The sequence below is a fragment of the Vidua macroura genome, chromosome 10 (assembly GCF_024509145.1).
Source record: "Vidua macroura isolate BioBank_ID:100142 chromosome 10, ASM2450914v1, whole genome shotgun sequence".
In the NCBI taxonomy this organism is placed as follows: domain Eukaryota; kingdom Metazoa; phylum Chordata; class Aves; order Passeriformes; family Viduidae; genus Vidua; species Vidua macroura.
The window spans coordinates 9,060,584-9,084,333 of record NC_071580.1 but is presented as its reverse complement, the minus strand read 5'-3'; the positions used below and the strand labels follow the sequence as shown (position 1 = coordinate 9,084,333).

Sequence of the window (23,750 nt, the reverse complement as noted above, 5' to 3'; positions counted from 1 at the left end):
CCACCCACTGCATTTCACCAGCAGTGAGGCTTCCCTCTGCAATTTCCAGCAGGCAATAGGAGAGGTTTGCCTTTGTTCTTGGCCTGAGTCACAAGCCTCACAGCCAAATGAAGAGTTGCACTGCTGTCTCTCTTTTACTTCCAGTGTCAAGCACTCATCTGCCCATGGCTCTTGGCTAAATAGACAAAGCTGCTCCCAGCAAGCTGAGATGCCTCTCCACAGCTTTGTGCTCCCAAGCAACCATACCTGGGAGTTCTGGTAATGCCCAGAGCCACCACCTCTGGGAACAGCATTCCCAACACACCATTCTGGATTTGAGAATGTAGGGGAAGACTATTCAGAATCTTCCTCTTATGTTACTCCTCCCTCCAGTAAGATTCTGACAAGTTTCCAGTAAGACTAGACAGAGCAATAATTGTCTAAATTTATTTCATTTGTAACACAGCAGAAAAAAAAAAAGAAATACAGACACTTTCCAGACACAGGAAAACCAGAGTATTTTTCAGGGCTGGCTTCTAAGACATATAACACAACAAGGAGAGATTTGCACTGAATTTGAGCTAAAAATGAGAATGATAAACCTGCACAAATCCTAGCACTCTACCAAACCTGTGTCTGTGCCTCTTAAATCTCCAATGCTGAGCAACCTAGCGCAGAACTGCACAGAGCTTGTATGGATGGGGTTTCATGGTGCTCCCAAAGATAATGTCTGTGTTGATTTCCTTAACTCCTTCTGGTACAGTGAACTTGAATTTCTGCAACAGGCTGCAGAACATGATGAAAAGCTCCATCTTGGCTATTGTCTCTCCCAGACAAACACGGTGACCTGCAAGGAGTGAATGGAAAGAGAAGTCAGTTCCCACCAAGGTCTGTGGCCAGCACCTGTTTCCCAGCTTTTCACAGGAGCATTGCTCATCAAGGAACAAAGAGCTTTGCTGAATTTGAAAATTTCCTCTCCAATTGAATTGGATGTACAATTGGCATGTCTGCAATTCAACTTTGCAGAATCTGCCCAGATTATAGAAAAGATACCAGAGATGCTTCTCAGAAGTTTCATTCTTGCTTCCTAATCTATAGACTCCCTAGTTTTACGATAAGGATTTCAGTCTTTTGATTCCAAATAAAAACAAGAAAGCATCTTTAGGTTCCCTCACAGCTTCTGCTTAGTACAGGCTGACTTTTCTTCCCTAATAACAGCAAAAAATCAGAAGACAGAGGACATTCTACACCTGAAGAAACATTTTCCTACATAATGGTTTCAGTGAAAACAACTTGCTAAAGAAAAATCTCTTCCCAATTTATCAATTAACTCTCTCCAGGATATAATTCCCAGAGACAGACAGTGACAAACTCTGAAATGCAGTGGTCAAGTCATTCAATTTGGATGTGAGAATCCAATTCCTCTTCTGCCCAATTTAGACCAGAAACCTGAGGCTGACATTTTCACAGCTTAGCTTACAGGTCTGACAACCAGGCTATTCCCTCCTGGTATGATCTCCAAGAGCTTTTGTTTGTTTAAGCTTCTATAAACTCACACACTGATGAAAGAGTGATTCCACAAGCTCCACAGGAAAGACACAGACTTCTGGACATATTCAATCCAGCTTCTGGATCTCCCATTCATCTCTCTGCACTGATGAATATTGAATTATTTATACAAAATAAATCAGCTCCAGCACAGCAGCCTGCCATAGAATATCCACTGTAATGGCATAAGCCAGCATATACAGAGGAGGACCAAGGGCAACAGTGTAAGGACTCAAGTTCCTAAGTGATTGGGAATTCTGGGACCTTACTAATTTTATCTTCTCTGCATTTTCACAAAAATCTAAGATCAAGTGTTTATACAATTGCCAAACAACTTATTTTTGCAGTCAAACATTTTTCTGGGCTAGGAAAACCATGTGCTCCTGCAGTTTGGGGTTACACTCCCCTTTGGCATTCACCACAATGAAAATAACACAGCTTCCTCTAACCCACACACCTGAGCTCAGTTCTCAGTGCACTCACCTGCTGAGAAGGCTAAGAAGGCCTCTCGGGTCACAAAATTTCCACCCTTGTCCAAGAAATGGCCAGGGTTGAACTGGTGAGGCGTCTCCCAATAGCCAGGGTCAAAAAGAGCTGAGTCTACATTTGCCATGATTAGAGTGCCCTGAAAGGAAGAGGCAGTTGGCACAGTTCTGTCTCTCACACATCCAGCAGAAAAGGACACAAACAAATCCCAGCTATAATTCTGCACACAGGCAGCAGAAATGAAAGATTACATAATTAGGGGGGAAACAATAATCTCAAGGGTTCTGGGGACTTTTTTTGTCAAAAAATAAATAAGCAAAGAAACTTCAGTATTTTGTGTTCAGGGATTTCCCTGCTGTATTCCTTCATGTCTTTTTTTCCAGTCTGTTAGCAAATGCCATAGAATGTGTGGTCTGCAGTTCTTAAGCACCATATCCTAAATCTAGCAAAATTATCTTCCTGTCCTGAGCTGGAGGGGAAAGGGTTTAATGGTAAATCTTTACTTATGGCCAAAGATCACACTGGAATAGAAAGGATATTTGTACCTTTGGAACATGATACCCCAAAACAGTGGTATCCTTCACAGCTTCTCTGGGAAGTGTGATTAACACAATGCTGCTGAAGCGGAGAATCTCATGAATCACAGCATTTGTGTAGGGCAGCTTCTTCCGATCCTCATAGCAGATGAGATGGGAGGGACTCAGAACAGCATCCAGCTCCTTCTGGACTTTGTCTAAAAAAAATTAAAATATCCATTATAGATGTAAGAACACTGTTTTGGATGAAACAGAGCTTTTATTTCTTTTTTGAAGTATAGTAATGATAGAAAAAATTACAATACAGTAATAATTTATGCTTACCATATCCTAAAGTGTAAATGAATTTGTATAAATGTATATATGTACAAATGCATTTGTATAAATGTATGATTTGTATAAATCATAACCAGCTAGTTATGATTTTACTACATGCTGTTTCCTAGTTAATAGGTTTTTATGTTCAGACCCTCTTTCCACAAACCCAACAGATTTATGGAGCATTATATTTAAAGAAGGAGGAGAAAACTGTAAGTACAATAAGACCTTCTTATTAAAACATCAATTCAGTTAAGCTGTTGATTTTACTTCAGGTAAATACAGACTCACAGCACACTAACGAGGGTGTTGCAAGCAAGCCATCACATCAAGCTGACACGTGTAATGCTGAGAACTGAAACAGGATCATATTACTAAACCATCACCAAGTGTTAATCTCTTTGGGCTGCTGTCTAAGCTTTACTAACTTACACACCTTATACAGTCTCAGATGGTTTGGGGTCAGATTTCATACTGAAAACTTAGGCTAGTAAGCTAAGTGGCATGTTTTTTTCTTTATAATTTATCAGAATTTGAAGTGCATATGTGTGCACAGGGCTCTGTTCTTCAAGCATTCTAGCACCACAAGCTAGCCCTCAGCCTGAGAGTCAAGAACATGTACTTGGCTTAGTAATTCATCACCTCTGAAAACCCTCTACCAAATCACCCAAAAATTTTGAAACTAGTGTGCAACAATGCTCTTGTCCAGAATTTCTGGATCATCTTTTTGTCTTCCCATTATTGTCTTCCTTCTCTGTTTAACATTCCCATACATTCAAATAAATATATGTATTTTACAGAAATTTGACTGATGTCTTAGTTAACTAACTCAAATAATATAACCTTATTACACATTCTAGATACCACAAAAGCATCACTTTGCCCTAACCCAAACTCTTATTTCACCTTCTGTGTTTTCAGCCTGTATCTTCCATTATATACTTACAGTCCTGAAAGAGCCTGACAAAAATCAACAGGACCCAATACAGTACCAGAACCTGAATATCCCTGAAATTATTTTAAAATCTCTGTCTGAAAATTTTTTACTACATTGGCTTATCAAAAGCAAATCTCAAAAATTATCTTTAAAAAAAAAAAGTGAGCTTGATCTTAGCAAACCCTTGATCTTAACCAAAACAAAAAAAAAATAAACAAAAAAAAAAAAAAAAAAGTATAACAGAAAATTGCTCTATTTGAATCAAATCCGTGCTTGTGTGTACTACTCACCTTGGATGTCAGGGTAAACCAACATATAGAGCAGAGCCCAGCGCAGAGTGGTGGCTGTGGTCTCTGAGCCACCCAGGAAAAGGTCAAAAACAGACTGCACCATGTTGTCTTCATCAAACGTAGAATTGGGAACATTTTTAGTCTACAAGTGTCAGTGAGAAAGGTAAAATGGAGTATAGCTGTGTAGCAGCACTGAGACAGACAGTGATCACTGTATCTAAAGGAACAAGATTTCTAGAGGATAAAGAAAATACAGATACTTGAGCAGAACACAGATATAGGCAAAAACTTTGCTCAAATGAGTAAACTGATATTGTTAAATTACAGGTGCTGTTGAATGTGTCAGGTGTATAAATCCTGTTATGCTACCTTCTAAGGTGGCATGTTGATTTCTGTTAACTTCCACTGCAGAAAAACACATTTCTAGGTAGTTTTTTCCCACCTGTGCCACTTTCAGCACATTTGCTGATTTCAGCAATCTATCTAATATATAATGCTATCCTTTTAAAGATTTATGTTTTTTTTCAGAGCACAGACTGACAACATTTTAAGATTCTCATGATACTCATACAGCACTACTAAGCACAAAAATAATACAAGGCAAGAATCAGAATTTAGCAGTCATCTAAATACCTGCACCTTTTCAAGGTCCTCCCTACTGCTCAGCCCTCACTAAGGATTCCAAAATATGGTAACAAACCAATGTAAACAATTTGTACTTCTAGAACAAGTTATTGAACTAACTATTCAAAGTTCATGTTTTGAGTTTGGCAGCAGAGTTTTTAAGTTGTGCTTGCAGAGCTCTGCAGTAATGTTGTTGTGGACAGACAACAGCAGGGAAGGGGCAGGGAGCCTGTTATGGTTGGATCTGTGTCATGTACAGCATTAATCACTCACTTTCTCTATCTGCTTCAGGTAAAAGTCAATGAAATCTTCTGGTTCATCTATTCTGCCTTTTTCCCTGTGGCTTTTGATTTCCTGCCTTACAAAGGAACGAACAAAATCCCGAGAAAATCTTGCTTTACGTACAGGTCCTGGGAGGTGCTCTACAAACCACGGGAACACTTCACATATCTGGGGAGCAAGAATTCAGCACAGAGGCAGTTAGTGACACTGTAGAGAAGCCTTGTGATAGAGATATAACATGGGCATTTTTGGTGCTAAACTGCTGGATTAATTTCTCTGGGAAAAATCCTGTGGCATCGAAAGAAATGTTTTGTGAATGTTGAGTACATAAACACACATTAAAATCACAAATTAGGGACAGCACAGTTTCCACCCTAGATTTTTTTCCCATCCTTACTGTATGACTCCATTTGCATTTGCCCTGTTAATTCACCAATAAAATAATCTACTTTTGCAGATAGATGTATCAATATTAATAAATCTAATGTTAATAAACATTTATGTCTATAACCTTAGCACCAAAAAAAAAAAAAAAAACAAAACCCAAAAAAACCTTCTCTTTCATTCTCACACAGAATATCATCTTTTCACCTTAACAATACTGGTATTTCCATTACAGAAAAGGTCATTATCCCAAGCATATTACCTTTGCTAAGACATCATAATAAAGATTATCAATACAATATTCATAACTGAATCATGTCAAACCCAAAGCATTGCAGGTCCAGTTCATATTCACAGTCAGAATATTTATCAGCATCTAATAATGCAATATTTTAATAATATACATACTGATATAATTATATTGCCATAAATAATGAGCCCAATAATAAAATAAATTGCATATTAGTAATATTCTAATAAGGAATATATAATCTCTTAAGTAATATTCTCACATAATAAAAGTAGCTGTTCCCAAAAGCCACTATATGATTGAAGGCTTCAATCAGCTGTCGGAAAGTTTTATCCTCTAGGGAGAAACGATGTCCAAAAACCACAGCACAAATCACATTGGAGACAGCGTGGACAATGGGGAAGGAAGGGTCCACAGCTTCTCCTGCAGACAGAGAAAAACATTCATCTCCAAAGCACCTCCTTCTCCTCCTTTGTTATTTGGGAGAACAAGATTACAGTGACACTTTGTAATAGATGTCCTCTATAATATTTATACTGTTACTTAGAAACACCCAAACTTCACTAGAAAATGTAATAAAAGATATATCTCACTCAAAAATGAGGACAGGAAAGCCTCAAATCTTTAACTCCTGGCCTTGGTTTTTTTTTTTTTTAATTTGCTTTCCTTTTTGCTACCTTTTTTTTTTTAATCTCAATCTTGGTGTTGATCCCAAAATACAAACTGCTGAGGTCCAACTGTACAATAATCTCAAGAGTTCTAAGGGATTTTTTTGTCAAAAAATAAATAAGCAAAGAAACTTCATTATTTTGTGTTCAAGGATTTCCCTGCTGTATTCCTTCATGTTTCTTTTTCCAGTCTGTTAGCAAACACCACAGAATGTGTGGTCTGCAGTTCTTTAGCAACTTATCCTAAATCTGCAAATCTAAGGCGTGCTCTAAATCCATTCTATTCTGTAACAAAAGTAGTCTTTACCCTTAGAATCAAGCAGTCTGTATTGTGTCTGCCCCCAAGCACTGTGACAATGCCATACCCTTCTTGTCTCTGAAGAACTCCACCAGGTAACGGGCCTCAGTTTGTATCCCACGCTCCATTCCTTTATTCCCCATTCCCAGTTTTCGGAGAGTTCCAATTCCAAAATGTCTCTGTTGTTTCCAGATGAGACCATTTGAGACCAAGATACCTTTAGCCATCAAGAATGAAGTTTATGTCATAATAAAGTTCATACAATTGTAGATGATAAACACAGTAAGAATCATCTTCTCATCATGCTGTCACTCAAAGAGGAGAGACACATCAGGGCAGTGTTCTTTGAATTGAATGTTGTTTGAGGCAGAGAAAACACCTTGGTTAAGACATTACCATCCCTGCAAAAAACCCACTTGGACCTCTGGACTCACACACCTGCCTTCCAAAACTACACCTGCCTTCCAAACCTAGTCCTATTTTTTCTGAAGCATCAGTCTCTGGTCTTTGAGGGATCCTGTTCTACCAGGTTCTTTACACCAAATATCGAGTTCTCATCCTGGAAAGGTCCCTTCTTGTAAGACAATGAAGCCAGGGCAAGAAGCACCCAGCCGAAATGAGAAGGAAAAATAGGCTTTAGCCAATCTGCAAACAGCTTCTTAAGACCAAGAGTTCCCGTGGGACAGAATCCCAGGCTGTTCTGCTGTGGGTCTGTGTTCTAGCAGAGACCACCCAGCATGAACCATTTAATCTGCTTGGTAGGGAAATTCCCTCCACAAGTCTAGCCTGCACTTCTCCCTAGTGAAGCTTGCTCCTGCTTCACTAGAGCCTGCGATAACTCTCCTCTATTCCTTTTGCTGTCCTGGGAACCAGGGACAGCCAGGTGGTATTTGTGCTGCAGTCACAAACTTGCAACTGGGCTAAAGCCATCCCTGCTACACATATTGCTAGCTTTAGGGCACTTGTCACGACCCAGCTACTTTTGTCCACAACACCCCGATAAAAAGTGGCAAACAGATCCTTCCAAATGGACTGCAATGGCCCCAGACTTGATCATCTCTATACCTTAAAGTGGTTTTTCTCTACTTACATTAGCTGGTATTACAAATTAAAGCTTTCTGGACTGTAGTTCACATTAAACAAATCCTGACTGAGGGTAGAGGCATCTGCTGTACATTCTCTGGATAAGAGGCTGATAGAAACAAGTTCAATTATTTCTGTTTTAAACACATCACTCTCTTTATTCTCCCTCCACTGTGATTCAGCAGTGTTTATGATAACACAACACAACACTTTGAACACTCTGGCTAATAAATTTAAAGCTCCACTGACCTTCCTGTGACTTTGTATTTCGGAACAAGACTAGATCAAAGTTCTGTACATGCTTTCCTTACATCAGCCTTTGCTGTAAACAAACAACTGGGAGCATAAAGATTTACTTTTGTCTCAGCATGCAAAGGAGGCTGCAGGCTCAGGATTATTTCAAATCAGGACACGCAGACAGCACTAAGAATGTTGACCATGCTGCTCTGATAAGGTTCTGAAATATGTGACAGTAGGATTTGGAGACCGCTTAGGATGATGCTTCAGAATTCTATGATTCACCTTCAGCAGACAGAAAAAGTCAGTTGAGAACTAAGGGTTTTTCAGTAAGAAAAATATGAGAGGAAACAAAGAAAGTCAAGGGTGAAGTCCTTCCACAGACATGAACATCTTACCCTTTCCATCTGCCATTTTATTGAAAATGAAGGTCTGCAGTCGTCCCGAAACATCCTCCGAGTTGTTGGTGAGACCGTTCTTCACGGCTTGGAAGCCATAGAGCACCACCACAGGTCTGTGACCCATCCACAGGGTGCAGATGTTGCCATAGGTTTTTGCCAGCTGCAGGTAAGATCAGTGCCCAAAAAAACCCCATGGGAGAAACATCAACAAACATGCACACACAGTGGGCTGCTGCCTTCAGCACAACATTGCTCAGGGGTTCAGGAGGTGAAAAGGGACAGTGGCTGTGGTGGGGGCACTTTCCATAGGAAGGGTCTGGGCTCTCTCTGGGAACACACCACCCAAGGAAATGTGAGCTATGAAAGAATAAATGGTCCTTTTCTAGAACTTGGCCTGGGTTACTTTTGCACTATCAACCATAGGATAAATGCCCTTGAGTGTTTATGGATCTGTACAAGGTTTCCTGTGATATTTCACCTGCCCATTCTTGGTTACATTTTTCAACTCCATATTTCATTGACTCAAACAACAACCAGAATTTCTTGAAATTATGAATTCCAGGTGTAACTCCCCTTCTAGTGTTCTAAGTACTGCAGATTTCATGTTTCAATGGCAAGAAGTCTTCCCATCTTATACTGAAATACTATAAACTGAGGTATCTAAGCATAGATCCCATCTCTAGGTACTGATGGGGACCGCTCTCAGGCAATGCCGTGGGTATTCTGCAAGGACAAAGTCCTTGACCAAGAACCAGTACAGGTCTATCCTCTCACAGTGATTAACATGTACCCATCAGAAAATTTTAGTATCATGGTCTTTTAAGATCCCTTCAGCTGCAGTTAGGTACCCTCTGACCTGCAAGTTGCACTTAGCACATAAGGAAAGGCAGCAATTTGAAAAATATATTAACACATTGGGTTCTCTTGTGACATTTTGGCTCAGTGGAGGATGTTGAAAACTAAAAGAATCTGTATTAACAGGCTTAACATGGACCTAATTCTTCCCATCAATTATTTCCTTTCACCCTCATTTACATCTTTAGTTTATCTGCAAAGAGCACATCCTAGACTGGACTTCAGAGAAAAAAAATGGATGAAAGGATTTGGCTACGTATGGGATACAATCTTGTTTCCATCCCATGACAGCAGAAGATATTCTGGTGCCCTTTTCACATCCTCTGAATTCAAAATTCAGAGTTTAAAATTATTTTCAATATATGCCTATGATGGGAAATCTGAGAATCACTTATTTCTTTCAAGGCCAAAGATTCCCTTAAAAATATAAGTATTTTCTGAGACAAAATTACTATGTTCAGTTCTGTTTAAGTTGCACACATATTTGAATGAGACTTTCATATGAAATTATTAGGCTTTCATATGAATTAGACTGTCTGCAGATTTTTTACCTTAACTTGTTTAGGCACTTCACTTCCACAAATCACTTTTTCTCAGGGTTCTCACTGTTATCACATCAGCCTATCAACAACCATCACCATTTTTACAGGTTTTGCCTCAATAGCTCTTTAGTTCACATTCACAAATACATACCTTTTTCAAACTCCCATGATCAGCTCTAAAGTTTATCCACCAGATGCTTCCAATGATGGGAAATGGGGTTGGTCCAGGAGGAAATCCACGACTCTTCCATTGCAAATTCAGGAACTGTGCACTCAGAAGAAACAAAACCAGAGATATGAGAATTATGCTTATCATCATTTCACACTTTCAAACTCGTGTTATAAAATTGCTACAAATCTGTCTGTTGAAATTGTTCTTCTTAACTCTTCCCTGTCACATTGAAGATTTCTGAATTTTCACCTCCCTTTTTTCCTACCACTCTTCCTGATCCAAGAAAATGAGGATTATTTCCATTCTTGAGTGTTATTTAATACATCACTATGTTGCAATATGCTAATTAATACTATTATTTTAAGATCCAGCAGAGGCTGGGTCAGAGAAGGTGGGAACCTCAGCCAGAAACATCCCTTTGAGCAATCAGTTTGACAGAATGTGTCACTCAAAATACTGACTACATGCATGACAAGAACTCAGGTACAAAGCTGCAGCTGTCAGATGAGGGCAGGAATATTCATCAGGCAGCATTCTTGGGGCAGAGGTAAAAGGAAGCAGCCAGCAGCCTTGTAGAACAGTGGGTGGACAGGCAGACTTGGGAACCAAGAGCAATGAAGTGTTGTAATTTGAGTTTTCACAGTAAACAGTACAGATGAACTGCAAATAGCATAGTGAAGAATCAAACATAACTAGTGTATTGGCAAAAAGTGTAACAGACCTCACATTAAACTCCATTTTGGGGCTGAATTCTTGTCCCCTAAGAGGCTTTATGAATTCGTTCCTGCCTTATGTCAGTAGCAGGAGCCCTGCTCAGCAGAATTATTCCAGAGCCTGTAATTCTTTGCTTTATCTTTAATTTACAGCACCTGAAGCAGCACATGCAAAGACCTCCTCAAGACAAAAGCAATCCCTACAAACAGGAGCAGTTCTTAGAAGATTTCTGGAGTACAGCTAGTGGAATAGGCTGTTTGGGATGTTGGTACCAAGCTGCCTTATGAACAGCAGACCTTATAGGGATGGGGCTGTGCAGCGCTCCCCAAAGGAGTGTCTTTAATTCCATCAGGCAGGATGAATATAAACACCTGCAAAAGGCTGCAGAAGACAAAGAACTCCATGTGTGCTGACTGCTTGCCCAAAAATATACATAGCCCTGCAGAAAGAACACAAGAAAGCAATTACTGATCTTAATTGCTGTTTCCACCACACCCCTGCTGTCTTGCCTGTGCTTTCTCTGAGGCTGTTGCTCCTCTCACAGCAGAAATGTCCCTGCAGGCTATCATTCTGTCTCAAGATTTGCTGTCTAAAAAACTTCAACTCATCCTCGCAACTCCACTTGCATAATCCACTGTTGTCACTTACCAGCTGGCAAAAAGAACATCAGGCATGTTTTGAAAGCTCTTTTCATGTTTTATTCAACTCATCCAAGTTCTTCAGTAGCATTCAAGCCACCTATCTGAACCACGTTAACAAGAGCAAGAACACTTCCCTGGAGAAAAAAATCCTTCCTTACACAGTAACTAATCTGGGTTGGATTCCAGAAATTTCTTCCAGTGCTCAGGAATGAGTTGCAGTATTTATAAAATATATTTGCAAAAACCATACTGTCCTCCAGGAAAGAAAGAGTTGGTCCTAGGCTGTCTCTAAACCTCTGCCCCTGGCAAATTCATCTGAACAAATCTTAGCTCAAATTTTCTGTTCTGTCCACAACTTCTGACATTCCAAGTGCAGCGTCTGGGCTAATAGATACTGCTCTGGAAAATAGTCAAAAAGAATGCTGAGGCTGCAAATACTCAAACAGTAGGAAATGCCAGAAGCAAAACTGTCTGTACAATATTAATTACTTCTTTCTGACACTTCAGTGAGAAAATGGTATGTGCTATGGTTAATTTATTAAATTCGTGTCTCTGTTCAGCTCTTCTGCAGCTGACTGCAGAACACTGCCAAGATTACACAGCACTTCACAAACCAGGGAGACTGAAAGGGCACCAGGCCTTGGTAGCTCCCACACCATCAGGACAGAACAGCACCACAGCACTGGTGCAAGGTCTGCACTGTTTTCACCTAAACAGCCTTGCACGACAACACCAAAACAGGCAAAACTGAGCAACCAAACAGCCCAAGCAGAACAAACAACAATGAAAACAATGGGATAACAAAAAGAGGAATGTTTGCAGCAGTCACTTTCCTTCCTAATAGCTAGAGCTCATGCTTTTTCTAGTTTTTTTCTCACTGCATGCCAGTGATGCCAAAAAGTTGGTAAATCTCTATAATATTAGATATACCAACTGGTTTTATTTTGAGATGAGTGGGATGACTGTGTATTACTAGCAGGAAGAGAAAGTGGTGGATGCTACAATACATTGTAATGCAGAAAGAGAGAATTTAAATTAACTCCATCAATGTGTGTGACTTGCAAGACTTAAGTGCACAGATTAAGGACTAAAATACAAATAAATTGTGAGATCACGCAGGTAGAGGCAGGTGTTTACAGAGAAGCTTTCTGCAAGTTGTTTTAGGGAAAATCAGTTTCCCTGGTTCCAATATCTTCATTATATGTGAACAGCACCTCTCCATGCAAGCCTTACTCATTAGTACCTGACAAATACTGTCACACAAGAGCTCCTTGGCAGAGATGGAAGATGTTTAGACAGCTGAGAAAACCCTCTTTTCTAATGAAGGTTTTAGAGCAGAGGAGTAGGAATAAAATACAGGGAAAGAACAGAACAGAAACAGTCACACCTGCCATCTACAACTTGACTTTCATTAGTCAACCTCCAAGCTTTTTCAAAAAGGGTTGATTAGGCCCAGAAAGATAAAGCAAGTTCATGAGAGCCACAGACAAGCTATGAACAAATCTAGGAACAGAATCTGAAGTTCAAGTCCCATTCCAGTACTTTGTCTATGCAACCTAAAAAGTTCATCAATCTTCAAGTCCCAACAAAACAGATGACAGCAGGAGGCAAAAACCTACACACTTTATTTATAATGCATGTCAGCAAAGTTCTTTTTTCCTGAACTGAACAGAAACACAGAATGGGAATTTATTTTGCTCATATTTCCCAATCTTGTGTTCACTCCAGCTGTGCTGTAAGCCACATTCTCCCTCTCTCAGTGCTTGTCTGGACAGAGAGTCTCAGTGTAACTCTCCTCCCTCAGAGAAATTCTGATGCCTCCAACCAGTTAACAGCTCCTGTTATGAAGCTCTTGAAAGATCAGGGAGCGCAGGAGAGGATGGGACAGCTGAGAAATCCAAATTAGTGTCTCCACTGGGAGGCAGGGGCGGGGAAAGAGCAACAACAAGAGCAAACCCACAAAAAAAATCCCAAAACCAGCTTAGTAATACCTGTGCTGTTTAGCTTGAGGCCAGGCCAGGCAGCAAGAACACCAGGCTGTGTTTTCTAATACATCTGTCCCTGCAACAGACAAAAAACGAGCCCTGTTTTTTTGTCAGAGCAGATGACACACTCTGGGCAGAGGTGTGCCAGGAACCCTTTCCACCCCCAGTATGCACATTCATCATTTGCTTCACACCTTCCTAAAGATGTTGTTCTTTGCTTCCCACTCCCGTGGCCTGAAGCCTTCATTACAAAAACAGATTTCCTCATCTGCTCAAAACAATCAAACTTAATACCTGTCATCTTAAGTGGAGATGCAGCTCTTGCAATAGTATTTGTGTCAGAGGAGATCGAGCAAGATTTATGTGAACAGCTACTGCTCACATGTACTGAAAATATAAAAATACATATGCTTTTCTCTCCTTGTGAACTTCAGCCCAAGCTTTTGTGAAATTACTTTGCCTCAGTAGAGTTCAGTTTGCCCACAGCTCTCACCTAGCAGCAGGAAAACACACTGCCCACAGCGTTCAAAGCGTCAGGCTCAGTCTAATGCTCTTGGTGGGTCCAGACTTATTCAGCTGGACCCAGATTTCTCTCATATGAAGCTTTTGTCTTTCTTTTTGTTTTCTTTTCTTAAGTTGCATCATAATCACTGTTATTAATAGGCCACTTCATGGCTTAACTCATCTTAATTCTGGTAATTTTAAGTGTATAAATCATACCCTCACTGATGGGCATGAGAGCATCAAGAGCTTTCAGGGGTCTTTAACTGCTGCAAAACTTGCAAGCTTAACAAGTGATTCTGTGCACAAATAAGAAATAGAACAGCACTCACTTCCTTTTAACCAGACAGGACCAGGTGGATGAATTGGGAAGAAATAAAACAAATGAAGAAATGAAGTTCTGATGCACACAAGCAGCAAGTGAAGTTAGTTAGATAGTTTCATCAAGTAACTCATTTTAAAGTCTCAAATAGCAGCAACATCTGAAAAAATGGGTGGATAAATAACTTCTCAATAGCATAACTCAGTAACACTGCAATTTTTTATATACATATGGAACTGTCAGAATTGGCTGAAAAAACCATAAAAGTTATTAGAAGTTTTGCCTGTTTCTTCCATTTATTTGATCTTTTCCACAGATCTAATAGAACTTGTGCATAGTTTCATCTCCAAAATTTGAACCAGAAGATTTTAAAACTTAGCATAAAATTTAAAAAAATTAAAAAGAAAAGTTGGAAAACATCATATAATCTGATGGATAGAAAAATAATCTCTTTCTAGTGTTCACATAATATCATAACCTAGGATGTGATAAAAGGGGAAAGAAGATAGTCTTCAAATTATTAAATTACCTTTTGTTTTTCTTACTAAAGACAATAATTAAGCTTTATGCTGCATGAACTCATTCTTTTACAACTCAGAGACCTGAGATATTGTGTAGATTTTTCTTCTTGTGTAAAGTAACCACACAATAATGGTAGTATTTCAGAATGACAATAACTAATGCATTTCAATGTTTAACTACGTGAAACTGCCTGAGGTGTTACCATTATGCAAAACTCTTGAAAATCTTGGATAACTATTCAATAATTGGCACTTTGACCCACTACCAAGACTAAGAAGGAAACAAAATTCTAAGTGAAAAAAGAGACAGATCACAATTGCAGATCATAAAAAAAGGAGTGGGTGTGGCTTGGCTAACCACAAAGGATCACATGGTTTGGTTTTCTAGGGACTTCAGCTTGGGAAAACTGTAGATTGCCAGAGAGAGATGGCTACAGAAGGCATATCCTTAGAAAGAGTCTGAATTCAGTAGAAGAAACATCTTCACAAATCCAAATTTTCAGAAGAAGTCATAGACAGAAAAAAAAAAAAAAAAAAAAAAAAAAAAAAAAAAAGACCAAAAAAGCCAAAACCCAGTGAGAAGTTAAAATTTTGATAAAATGTTGGGGATTACTGAGATTTTTATAGCTCTAGTAGTGTCTCTCCTGATTTTGCAGTTCCTCAAGCTGCAATGGATCCGTACCCAGCTTCCTCCAGGACCAGTTCCCCTCCCCATCATCGGAAATTTGTGGCTGCTGGACTTCAAACTACGCCGAGAAACTCTCAGCAAGGTATTTATTTATCTCTGTGGTTGCAAATCAGTCTGAATCTATTTTAACTTAAATTATGCATTGCATAGGAATGGCCTAAAATGCCATTTTTTTAAACCTCAAGCTTGATTACCAGCCAGTTTCAACGACCCTGAGGACCCTTCAGTATTAAAAATATTTCTGAGTAATAAACATCACCATAGTTTTAGTCCTTGCTGTTTTCTCTCTCTTTTGGTTACATTCTCACAAGCAGTGTCATAGAATGGTATTTCATTGGCAGTTTCATTCTGTTTCTGTGTTGATATCCAGCCCTGTAAGTCACCTCTAGCAGAGCTCTCCTTTCCTGACACCAATGCCACTGGAACGTCTCCATCAGAAGACCAAACACGTACCCTAAACAGACATTTTTTCCCTTGTTTTTACAGCAAAAAGATTTCTTATCTGCCGTAAACAGGTTACTGCTAAAACAAAGCAGGAAAATCTGATTGCTCTTATGTTTAAAACACAACCAATCACACCAACCAAAACTATTTTTAAAAAGTAAGGAACTTGCTTCCCACTGTTACAGGGAAAAATATAAGCATGATGTGAGGAACAACAACAGAGGAAAATAAGAAAAATCCTGTGGAAGCTGTAGAAAAGAAAGCAAGAACAGTTCTTTGCTTTCTTTTTAAGTTAGATACAAGAAAATACCATCATTTTAGTTCATTAATAAATATTAAAAACTCTGGGAATTTGCCTGTAATGACTTGTTCTTTGATTCAGAGCTAACAAAGTAACCTGCTGGTTTTCTTTCTGTGAAGTTTACAGAGGTGTTCTTCTGACAGATGTCTTTAGCATCTATTCCATAAAGAGCAATTATCTTCTGTTCCCAAAGCAGATTAATAAAAGAAAGATAATTTTTTTTTTTCTAAAACCTGCAATTCAATTTGATGCCAACAAATGAGTTTAGTGACAACTACAGAAAACTATTAAATAAATTGAGATTTTAGTGCATGCTTTCCCTGGTTTATAGTGACAAATTTCCTGTTATCAACTCTTCAGTTAACCAACATGTACGGGAACATCTACACGCTGTGGATGGGACAGACACCTCTGGTTGTGCTGAATGGATACAAAGCAGTAAAAGATGGCATCATCACCCACTCAGAAGAAGTTTCTGGAAGACCCCTCACCCCTTTTTACAGGGATATGATGGGCGAGAAAGGTACAAAGTGTTAGACAAGAATGAGATAGAACAAGGTGTAAAGGAAGATGTTTTCATGTGCACACACATCAGCTACTGCTTGTACCAGGGGATAACTGGGCTTTCACTGCAAAAATGTTACATGCAGTGCTAAGCATGTTAAGGAAAAATCAAAAATGTATTGTCTTATAAAGCACATCAGTCAGTCTTTTTCCTTCCCAATAGATCCAAAGGAATACGTGCCTGGAGAAGCTGCCCTTCAATTTTATTATTTCTAAACCAGGAGACTGCTCATGTGGAAGGTATCTATAGACAAAGCTGTTCAGTCCTCACCAAAACCCCCTCAGCTTCCAAGGACACATTTAGGAGCAGCTGGGTATCATAAAATCCTAGGGACCAAAACTCAGCTTCTAAAATCTAAAATCATTGTATCTTGTTAGTGAAATACAACCTCATCTAAATCAAAATTTGCCTCCTGCAGTGAAAAGATTTCCCCTCCCAGCAATGAACTAAATGTTTGTGTGTTTTTCAGGTATTTTCCTGACAAATGGCCACACCTGGAAGCAGCAGAGACGCTTTGGCATGACAATTATAAGAAGTCTGGCACTTGGTAAGAACAATTTGGAGCATCAAATTCAAACAGAGGCCTGTCACCTTGTGGATATCTTCGCAAATACAAAAGGTAAATTCACTAGAAGAACAACACTTAGAGCTCTTCCTGAAATATTAGGGCTGGTAAAAGTTTCACAGTACATTTTTACAAGTAATACAGATATTGTCTACATTAGTAGGACTTCCACTGGCTTCTTAACTGCATTCTTTGCAAAAAATGTTTTGTCTGCACAGTGGGCAATATAAAATTGTTTATTTTTAAATAAGGAGAGTTTAAAATATGTTTATTATCAACACAGCTGGTAATGATTCTTACACTCAAGGAGTATAGAAAAACCCTCCTTAAAATACACAATGTATGACCTGCTGGAAGTCATTCTAGGACAGCAGGCTTTTAGGATTTGGCAGAGAAAGAACCCCAAAACAAGGAATGTATCATTCAGTTATCCAAAAAAATCTTCTGTTCAATGTTTGGATGAAATAGAAACCAATAGAATTTTAGCAAGCTGCCAAAATAAAGCAATTAAATATAGATATTCTGAGCAGCCAAATCCCTCACCCACACCGTGTTCTATGTGAAAACACAGAGAGGTTGCCTGAGGTCTCTCTCCAACTCTCCTTGGACCAGGCCATCTCTTTTCCAAGAGCAACATTCACACATCTTTAAAATGTAGGAGATGAAAAAAATAATCTACTGTGAGTCCCCGTACAGCCCAAAGCTTTACCTGTCATGCAATCCCTGCTCAATTTTAAACTCAATAAATGTATTTTCTCTTTCCAAGAATAACCAAGAGCACTGGACTGAAGTCAGAGATGTATTTTCCATAGAAGTATACTTCAAAGGTTGTCCTTGCCATTGAAATGTGTACTTAATTTATTTTTTTCTGGATTTAATCCTTTTCAATGGGAGATGTATTCCACTCTATTATATGAGCTTTGCCTTTTCAGTCTGTGGGAAAAAAATATATCTATGGTTGGATTGTTAAGCTGATACTTGAAAACCAAAAAGATATAAGTCATTTCAACAGAACTAAGAAATGAAAATTCTAATTCTTTTTTTCTGGGTTTTTTTTTTTTTGTGGGTTGTTTGTTGGGTTGGTTTTTTTTTTTGGTTTTTTTTGTTTTTGGTTTTGGTTTTTTGTTTGTTTGTTTGTTTGGGTTCTTGTTTTGCGGGGGGGGGGATGAGGATTGTTTGGTTTGGTTTTTAACTGCAAAACTTAAATATCTACCTCCATATTTGAAGGCATATCCTCTAATTAATTGTTTGTGTTTCCACACAACCCAGACCACAAGTCAAAGAAGGGGAAGAGATTTTATGTTTGTCTACTCAAAACTGATTATCACTGTATTTTACAAGAGTAAAGAGCAGATTGAAAATTAAGATTCCATGCACTTACAATTCATGCAGTTAATATATACTAAACTAGGCTTCACTTACATGAAATTTTTCTAAAAATAGTTTGATCCCTTGTTGTTTTTACCATTAAAAAGTCTTCGGCGTTTTTCTTGTTGCTGTCTATTCAGAAGTTCTCACAGCACCTCCCATATTCACAGGCAAACCTTTTGACCCCCACACTTCCATCGTCCATGCAATCGCAAATATCATTTGTGCTGTTGTTTTTGGTCATTGCTTCTCCAGTGAGGATGAATCTTTCAGCAAACTCATCAAAGCTATTTATTCTGTGATCTACTTTCAAGGTACTATCTGGGGCAGGGTAAGAATCTCTTTTCTTGTTCCTTAAGGTGCATTTGCACTTGACAAGTCAAAAGAAATTAAATGTCAGAGACAATTATTCACAAACATTTCCATTTCCAAACATACCATTCTTCTACAAGCCACAGTGAAGTAATAAAGTAATACTTTGTATATATAATTATTGGCTTCTAATCCTTCTTTATGTCTGTAAATCGCATCCTAAAATTAAAATTCTAGATCATCACTGCTTTTCACAGATTTCCAATGAGCAATCATTTGCAGAATCCTGTGTATTTAAGATTCTTAGTTCTTAAAATGAAAACAGCTTTCATTTTTATTTAGTCTTGCAAATCCAGAAAGGCAGTTAATAAAAACTAAGTCTTCAAATGGATGCTCTTTTAAAAAGATATCTTGCTTCAATTCATAATTCATATTACCATCAAAATCTGAGTTATTCTGAGCTTCCTACAAGATACAGGTTATAACAAAGGTTCATCACACCAAGAAGAATATATTTTAAGTTCTCAAAACCCTAGCTATTGCTTAACTTGTGCAGATTTTGGCACACTGGCATTGTAAAAGACTATCAGGTTCTTCATAAAGGGATGCCTAAAAAAATTACAGTAAAAAATTCAAGAGTGAGAAAAATCTGTTTGTGAGTCAGATTCAATTACTCACCCATTTTCAGAACATTATTAGGTATTGATTCAAAAAGTAAAATATAATCACATTCCCAGTATTTAATCTCTCGTGTCTACTGCCTCTCATTCCAATTTGGTTGCCCACGTGTTGTGGTGACTTCACAATTATCAGGAAATCGTAACTGGGATCTGACACTTTGCTTTCTGTTTAACACCACAGCTGTATGATGCTTTCCCATGGCTCATGCACCATCTCCCAGGGCCTCATCAGGAGGTGTTTGCATACAATGACTTCATGCACAGATTAGTCATGAAAGAGGTGCAGGCCCATGAAAGACAGAACACAGGTGATCCAAAGGATCTCATTGACTTCTACCTGGCTCAAATAACAAAAGTAAGTATCTGTTTCTCACACTCTCCCTTCCTTGGCTTCAATGCCTACTACAAACACTTGCTGTTTCAATAACTGCCAAAGAATTTTTACATGCACACTGTATTTGTGTAGCAGCAAAAGTGTTTGATTTGGCGGGCTGCCCACTGTTATCATTAAACAATGACGGTTTTTATGTGACTGGTGAAATACCTGAAATTATCTATTTCATAGTCTTCTTGTGAATATACTCTACAGACCAAGGATGACCCTACTTCTACATTCAATAAAGAAAATATGGTTCAGACTGTGGTTGATCTTTTGCTGGGAGGGACAGAAACAACAAGCACCACCCTTCTCTGGGCACTGCTCTACATGGTACAATACCCAGAAATACAAGGTGAGCAAAAGCACTATCAGAGTGCATTCAACATCACAATGAACATCATTAGTGTAAGTATTAGCTCAATCACTTGCAAGACACCAAAAAAACCTTAGCTATGTACACAAATGCCGGTACATCAGCAATTGAGATCCAGAAAATGGAAGGTCAATAAATGAAACAAACAGGTGCTTCCCCATCTGGTTCACCAGCAATGCTAGCAGAAATTAGTAGTAGCCCCAGTTTTACCTCACTAGAAGGGACTGGCAAGACAGAATAACAAGTTAAAGACATTTCATATGCAACCTAGTCTCCTCCTAACCTTCAAAGTAGAAAAGTTTTTAACAGACATCTGATCTGATACATATTTATAAACAATATAAATTATACCAGTAATTTCAAATTTTAATCCATTTTTTGAAACACACAATTGTACTATCCTCATCAATATGTCTTAAATGAGACATCATCCTGTGATTCAGGTTGATCAACTGAAATCTACACAGTAGTCAAACCACATGCCAATGCATTTCAAAGCAACATAATTTCTTTTCTTTCCCTCGGACAGGACATTCTCATACAAAAATCTGCTGGAAATAAAGGGGGGGAAGAGGGGGGGTTTGCGGAGTGGGAAATTAAAGTATTTTCTGCAGAAAAGGTTCAAAGAGAGATAGAGGCTGTTCTGGAACCCTCCCATGTCATCAGCTATGAAGACCGTAAGAAGCTGCCCTACACAAACGCTGTGATTCACGAGGCTTTGCGCTACAGCAACGTCACCTCTGTTGGGGTCCCTCGACAGTGCCTGAGGAGCACAACTCTGCTGGGTTTTCACATTAAAAAGGTACAGAGGATATCCCAGTTTCTTACACCTTTGAACTGTTAAATATTTAGCATTTATATGGCATAGAGAGAAGGAAAATCTATAGAAAATAAGATCTCTGCTGCTTCTTGCAGGGCACGCTTGTGTTGCCAAATCTGCACTCTGTGGTCTATGACACTGAGCACTGGGCAACCCCTTGGAAGTTCAACCCAGATCATTTCCTAGATTTGGATGGCAACTTTGTGAACAAAGAGGCATTCTTACCTTTCTCAGCAGGTAACACACTGACCTTGAATATTCCTGCTTGCTCTGTTTCGCAACAAGATTAAAAATAATAGTTCTAAAGTTCTAAATTATTAAAAAGATACATTTATAAAAATGTATTTGACTAGATTGACTATTTGACTGATTTGAAAGATTTAAAGTCAGGTCTTTTGCTGTAAAAGCCACAAATATTGTGCATTTTGTATATTTCATATATTCAAACAGAATAGAAGTATGGCTGGGAGACACAATGCTCTTTCCTTGGCATATGCAGGGTTCCTATCATAAGGATATCTGAGCTTCTTATTTCTTAATGTGTTGAATCAAGGTAATTCCCTATAAATCAAGGTAATTCCCCTAAGTCAGGAAATTTATTTATTTTCACCTTACAAAAAGGAAGGCAAATAACAAAAGAAATGTGATTTTTCAAAACATACAGAGAAAATCTGTGAAGAAGTAGGAAACCAAACCTCAGTCTCCCAAATCCTATGTTAACAGTCTAGCATCATGTTTTCTTGTATCTGTAGAAAACTAGCAAAATCCAGTAGATTTTGTAGGTTTTCAGTAAAATATTATTAGGCAATCAAAAAAAAATTTTACTTTTCAAAAGCATATTATAATGTATAATTTAACTAACTTACAGTGCAAAATGCAGGGATTCAAAAATGTGGAGGGGGAAAAAAGTGGGGGGGAAAGAGTGAAAAGCAGTATAAAACAACTCTAGCAAGTTTCTCTAGTCTACCAGTTTCTCCAACAAACTGATTATGAAAAAAAGCAGCACAAAAGAGGAAAGTGGTATCATTACTAAAAATTCATAATTAAACCACTGGGAAACAGCTGAAGGTTTTTTGTGTTACTGTGACATTATACTACTACACACTTCTTGTAGAGAAATAGCCAAGAGCATACTGAGTAACACGTGAACAGATTAAATGTAGTAAATCTAGATATTTTTTTTAATTCTCTAAATTGTCAGTAAATTCTAAAATCATCTTTGCAAAACAGGTATTTACCATCTTACCTCCTTCACTCACCAAATGGCTATGAATCAAGACAACTAATTTGGGCTCCAATTTCAACTGTGGCATAGGACTATAACTTGTTCTGGTTTTTTTCAGTTTATTTAATCTGAGTATTTAGATATTCTGAATATCTTTGGTTTTATTAGTCTGGAATATATAGATATCCTGAAATATCCTGTGTAAACAATATGCCAAAATGAGTCACTGAGTCTATATATCACTGCACATTTCAGTCCCTTAGCTCACACATCTGCCTCTGACAGGGCTACAAGGGCCCAATATACCCCTCTGAATTTCTGTTAAAGAAATCCTGATTACATCCTTCTCCTTGGCTTCAGAACTGCATCCCACAATGCTCCAGCCCTCCCTTCTCAACAACCAAAATAAGACTCTGAAGTATATGAAGCTTTTTAAAATCTGGCTTAGCTAAGAAGCAATTCATGGCTCTCACAAAAAGAATCAACAATAGAAAGGGAGAATTGCATGCATGCTCCAGGGGTGAAAAAAGACTAAACAAACCCAATCAAAACACCAAATCAAACACTTGACAGAGGTGCACAGTTTCTCAGTTAAATGTTTCCCCACCCTCCTCCTAAAGCATCTTCTGTTCTTACAGAAGGAAATAGGAAATAACTATCTTACATTAACAGAATTTATGGAACTCAGTAGAATTTTGTGCAAAGTTCTTTTACAGAATTTAACTTTACTCAACCAACTCTTCTGATTTTCCTTTGCAGGGCACCGTGTATGTTTGGGGGAACAGATGGCACGAGTCGAACTGTTCATCTTCTTTACCAATCTCCTTCGGGCATTTACATTCCAGCTCCCTGAGGGGGTGGAGAAAATCAATCTGGAATATATTTTGGGTGCAATACTGCAGCCACATCCATATAAACTCTGTGCTATTCCACGCTAGTCTGCAACACACTACAATGCTGAGAGACTTCAACCTGTTAGTAAGTGCAGATCCTTTAAAAACATGCTTCACTATCTCAATTCTATTCAGATGGAGGTAGCTCAACACAGCAAATTAATAGTTTTTATTTAGGAGGTCTGACCTCATCTACTGAACTTTCTGAAATAAAAATAAGTCTACTCGCATCATTGAGTCTTCAACATACACAAGCACACATTATTTCCCAAAAAATATATTTTCACACTCACAGTAGCAGTGAATTAGCTGTAGGATGTTAGAGAAGTGGCCTGTATCAAGTAGTTTCCTGCATGTGTGCTCTGTAGGTATCACACTCTTAAAATGGGACAACTTCTCAGTAAAGATGCTTGAATAAAATTTTCTTCAGTAAGCTGTTACTCTTCCGAGTTCACAGGTCTTTTCTTAGATCTTCTTGCAGGAGGTAACAGACTATACACACATTTAGTGTTGATTCTTTTGCCTTTCACTCTCCTACAAAGTATTATATAGTGTAGCATAAA

At 38.4% G+C, this 23,750-nt stretch overlaps 2 protein-coding genes across 5 annotated transcripts; one reads left to right on the top strand and one right to left on the bottom strand.

Annotated features, from left to right (window-relative positions):
* Window positions 1–412: 412 nt before the first annotated feature.
* LOC128812414 (cytochrome P450 2J6-like) lies at window positions 413–14,136 on the bottom strand. Of its 4 annotated transcripts, none has more exons than XM_053986800.1 (12): window positions 14,064–14,136; window positions 13,237–13,306; window positions 10,976–11,043; window positions 9,870–9,983; window positions 8,319–8,481; window positions 6,668–6,817; window positions 5,897–6,057; window positions 4,992–5,168; window positions 4,095–4,236; window positions 2,559–2,746; window positions 2,011–2,152; window positions 413–826 (listed from the first exon to the last, which is right to left on the bottom strand). In XM_053986800.1, the coding sequence occupies exons 3-12, from the start codon at window positions 11,006–11,008 to the stop codon at window positions 648–650; spliced, it is 1,449 nt and encodes a 482-aa protein (XP_053842775.1). In that variant the 5' UTR covers window positions 11,009–11,043; window positions 13,237–13,306; window positions 14,064–14,136; the 3' UTR covers window positions 413–647. The 4 variants fall into 4 exon arrangements, with proteins under 4 accessions (XP_053842775.1, XP_053842776.1, XP_053842773.1 ...); XM_053986801.1 differs by having other exon boundaries at window positions 5,124–5,168; XM_053986802.1 differs by lacking the exon at window positions 413–826 and adding an exon at window positions 1,559–1,633.
* A 1,037-nt stretch (window positions 14,137–15,173) lies between these two features.
* On the top strand, window positions 15,174–23,232 carry LOC128812410 (cytochrome P450 2J2-like). Its single transcript, XM_053986791.1, has 9 exons — window positions 15,174–15,344; window positions 16,368–16,530; window positions 17,042–17,191; window positions 18,676–18,836; window positions 19,679–19,852; window positions 20,087–20,228; window positions 20,864–21,051; window positions 21,165–21,306; window positions 23,054–23,232. The coding sequence occupies exons 1-9, from the start codon at window positions 15,174–15,176 to the stop codon at window positions 23,230–23,232; spliced, it is 1,470 nt and encodes a 489-aa protein (XP_053842766.1).
* The last annotated feature ends 518 nt before the right edge of the window (window positions 23,233–23,750 follow it).

Excerpts from the sequence above, each read along its gene's own strand:
- LOC128812414 (XM_053986798.1), bottom strand. The coding sequence starts at position 10,037 with ATGATGATAAGCATAATTCTCATATCTCTGGTTTTGTTTCTTCTGAGT. Across the intron at positions 6,818-8,318 it reads TAAAATGGCAGATGGAAAGG|GTATCTTGGTCTCAAATGGT; the intron begins GTAAGATGTTCA and ends TGATGGCTAAAG. Across the intron at positions 827-2,010 it reads CTTCTTAGCCTTCTCAGCAG|GTCACCGTGTTTGTCTGGGA; the intron begins GTGAGTGCACTG and ends CACTCCTTGCAG.
- LOC128812410 (XM_053986791.1), top strand. The coding sequence starts at position 15,174 with ATGTTGGGGATTACTGAGATTTTTATAGCTCTAGTAGTGTCTCTCCTG. Across the intron at positions 20,229-20,863 it reads ACAATACCCAGAAATACAAG|AAAAGGTTCAAAGAGAGATA; the intron begins GTGAGCAAAAGC and ends TATTTTCTGCAG. Across the intron at positions 21,307-23,053 it reads ATTCTTACCTTTCTCAGCAG|GGCACCGTGTATGTTTGGGG; the intron begins GTAACACACTGA and ends TTTCCTTTGCAG.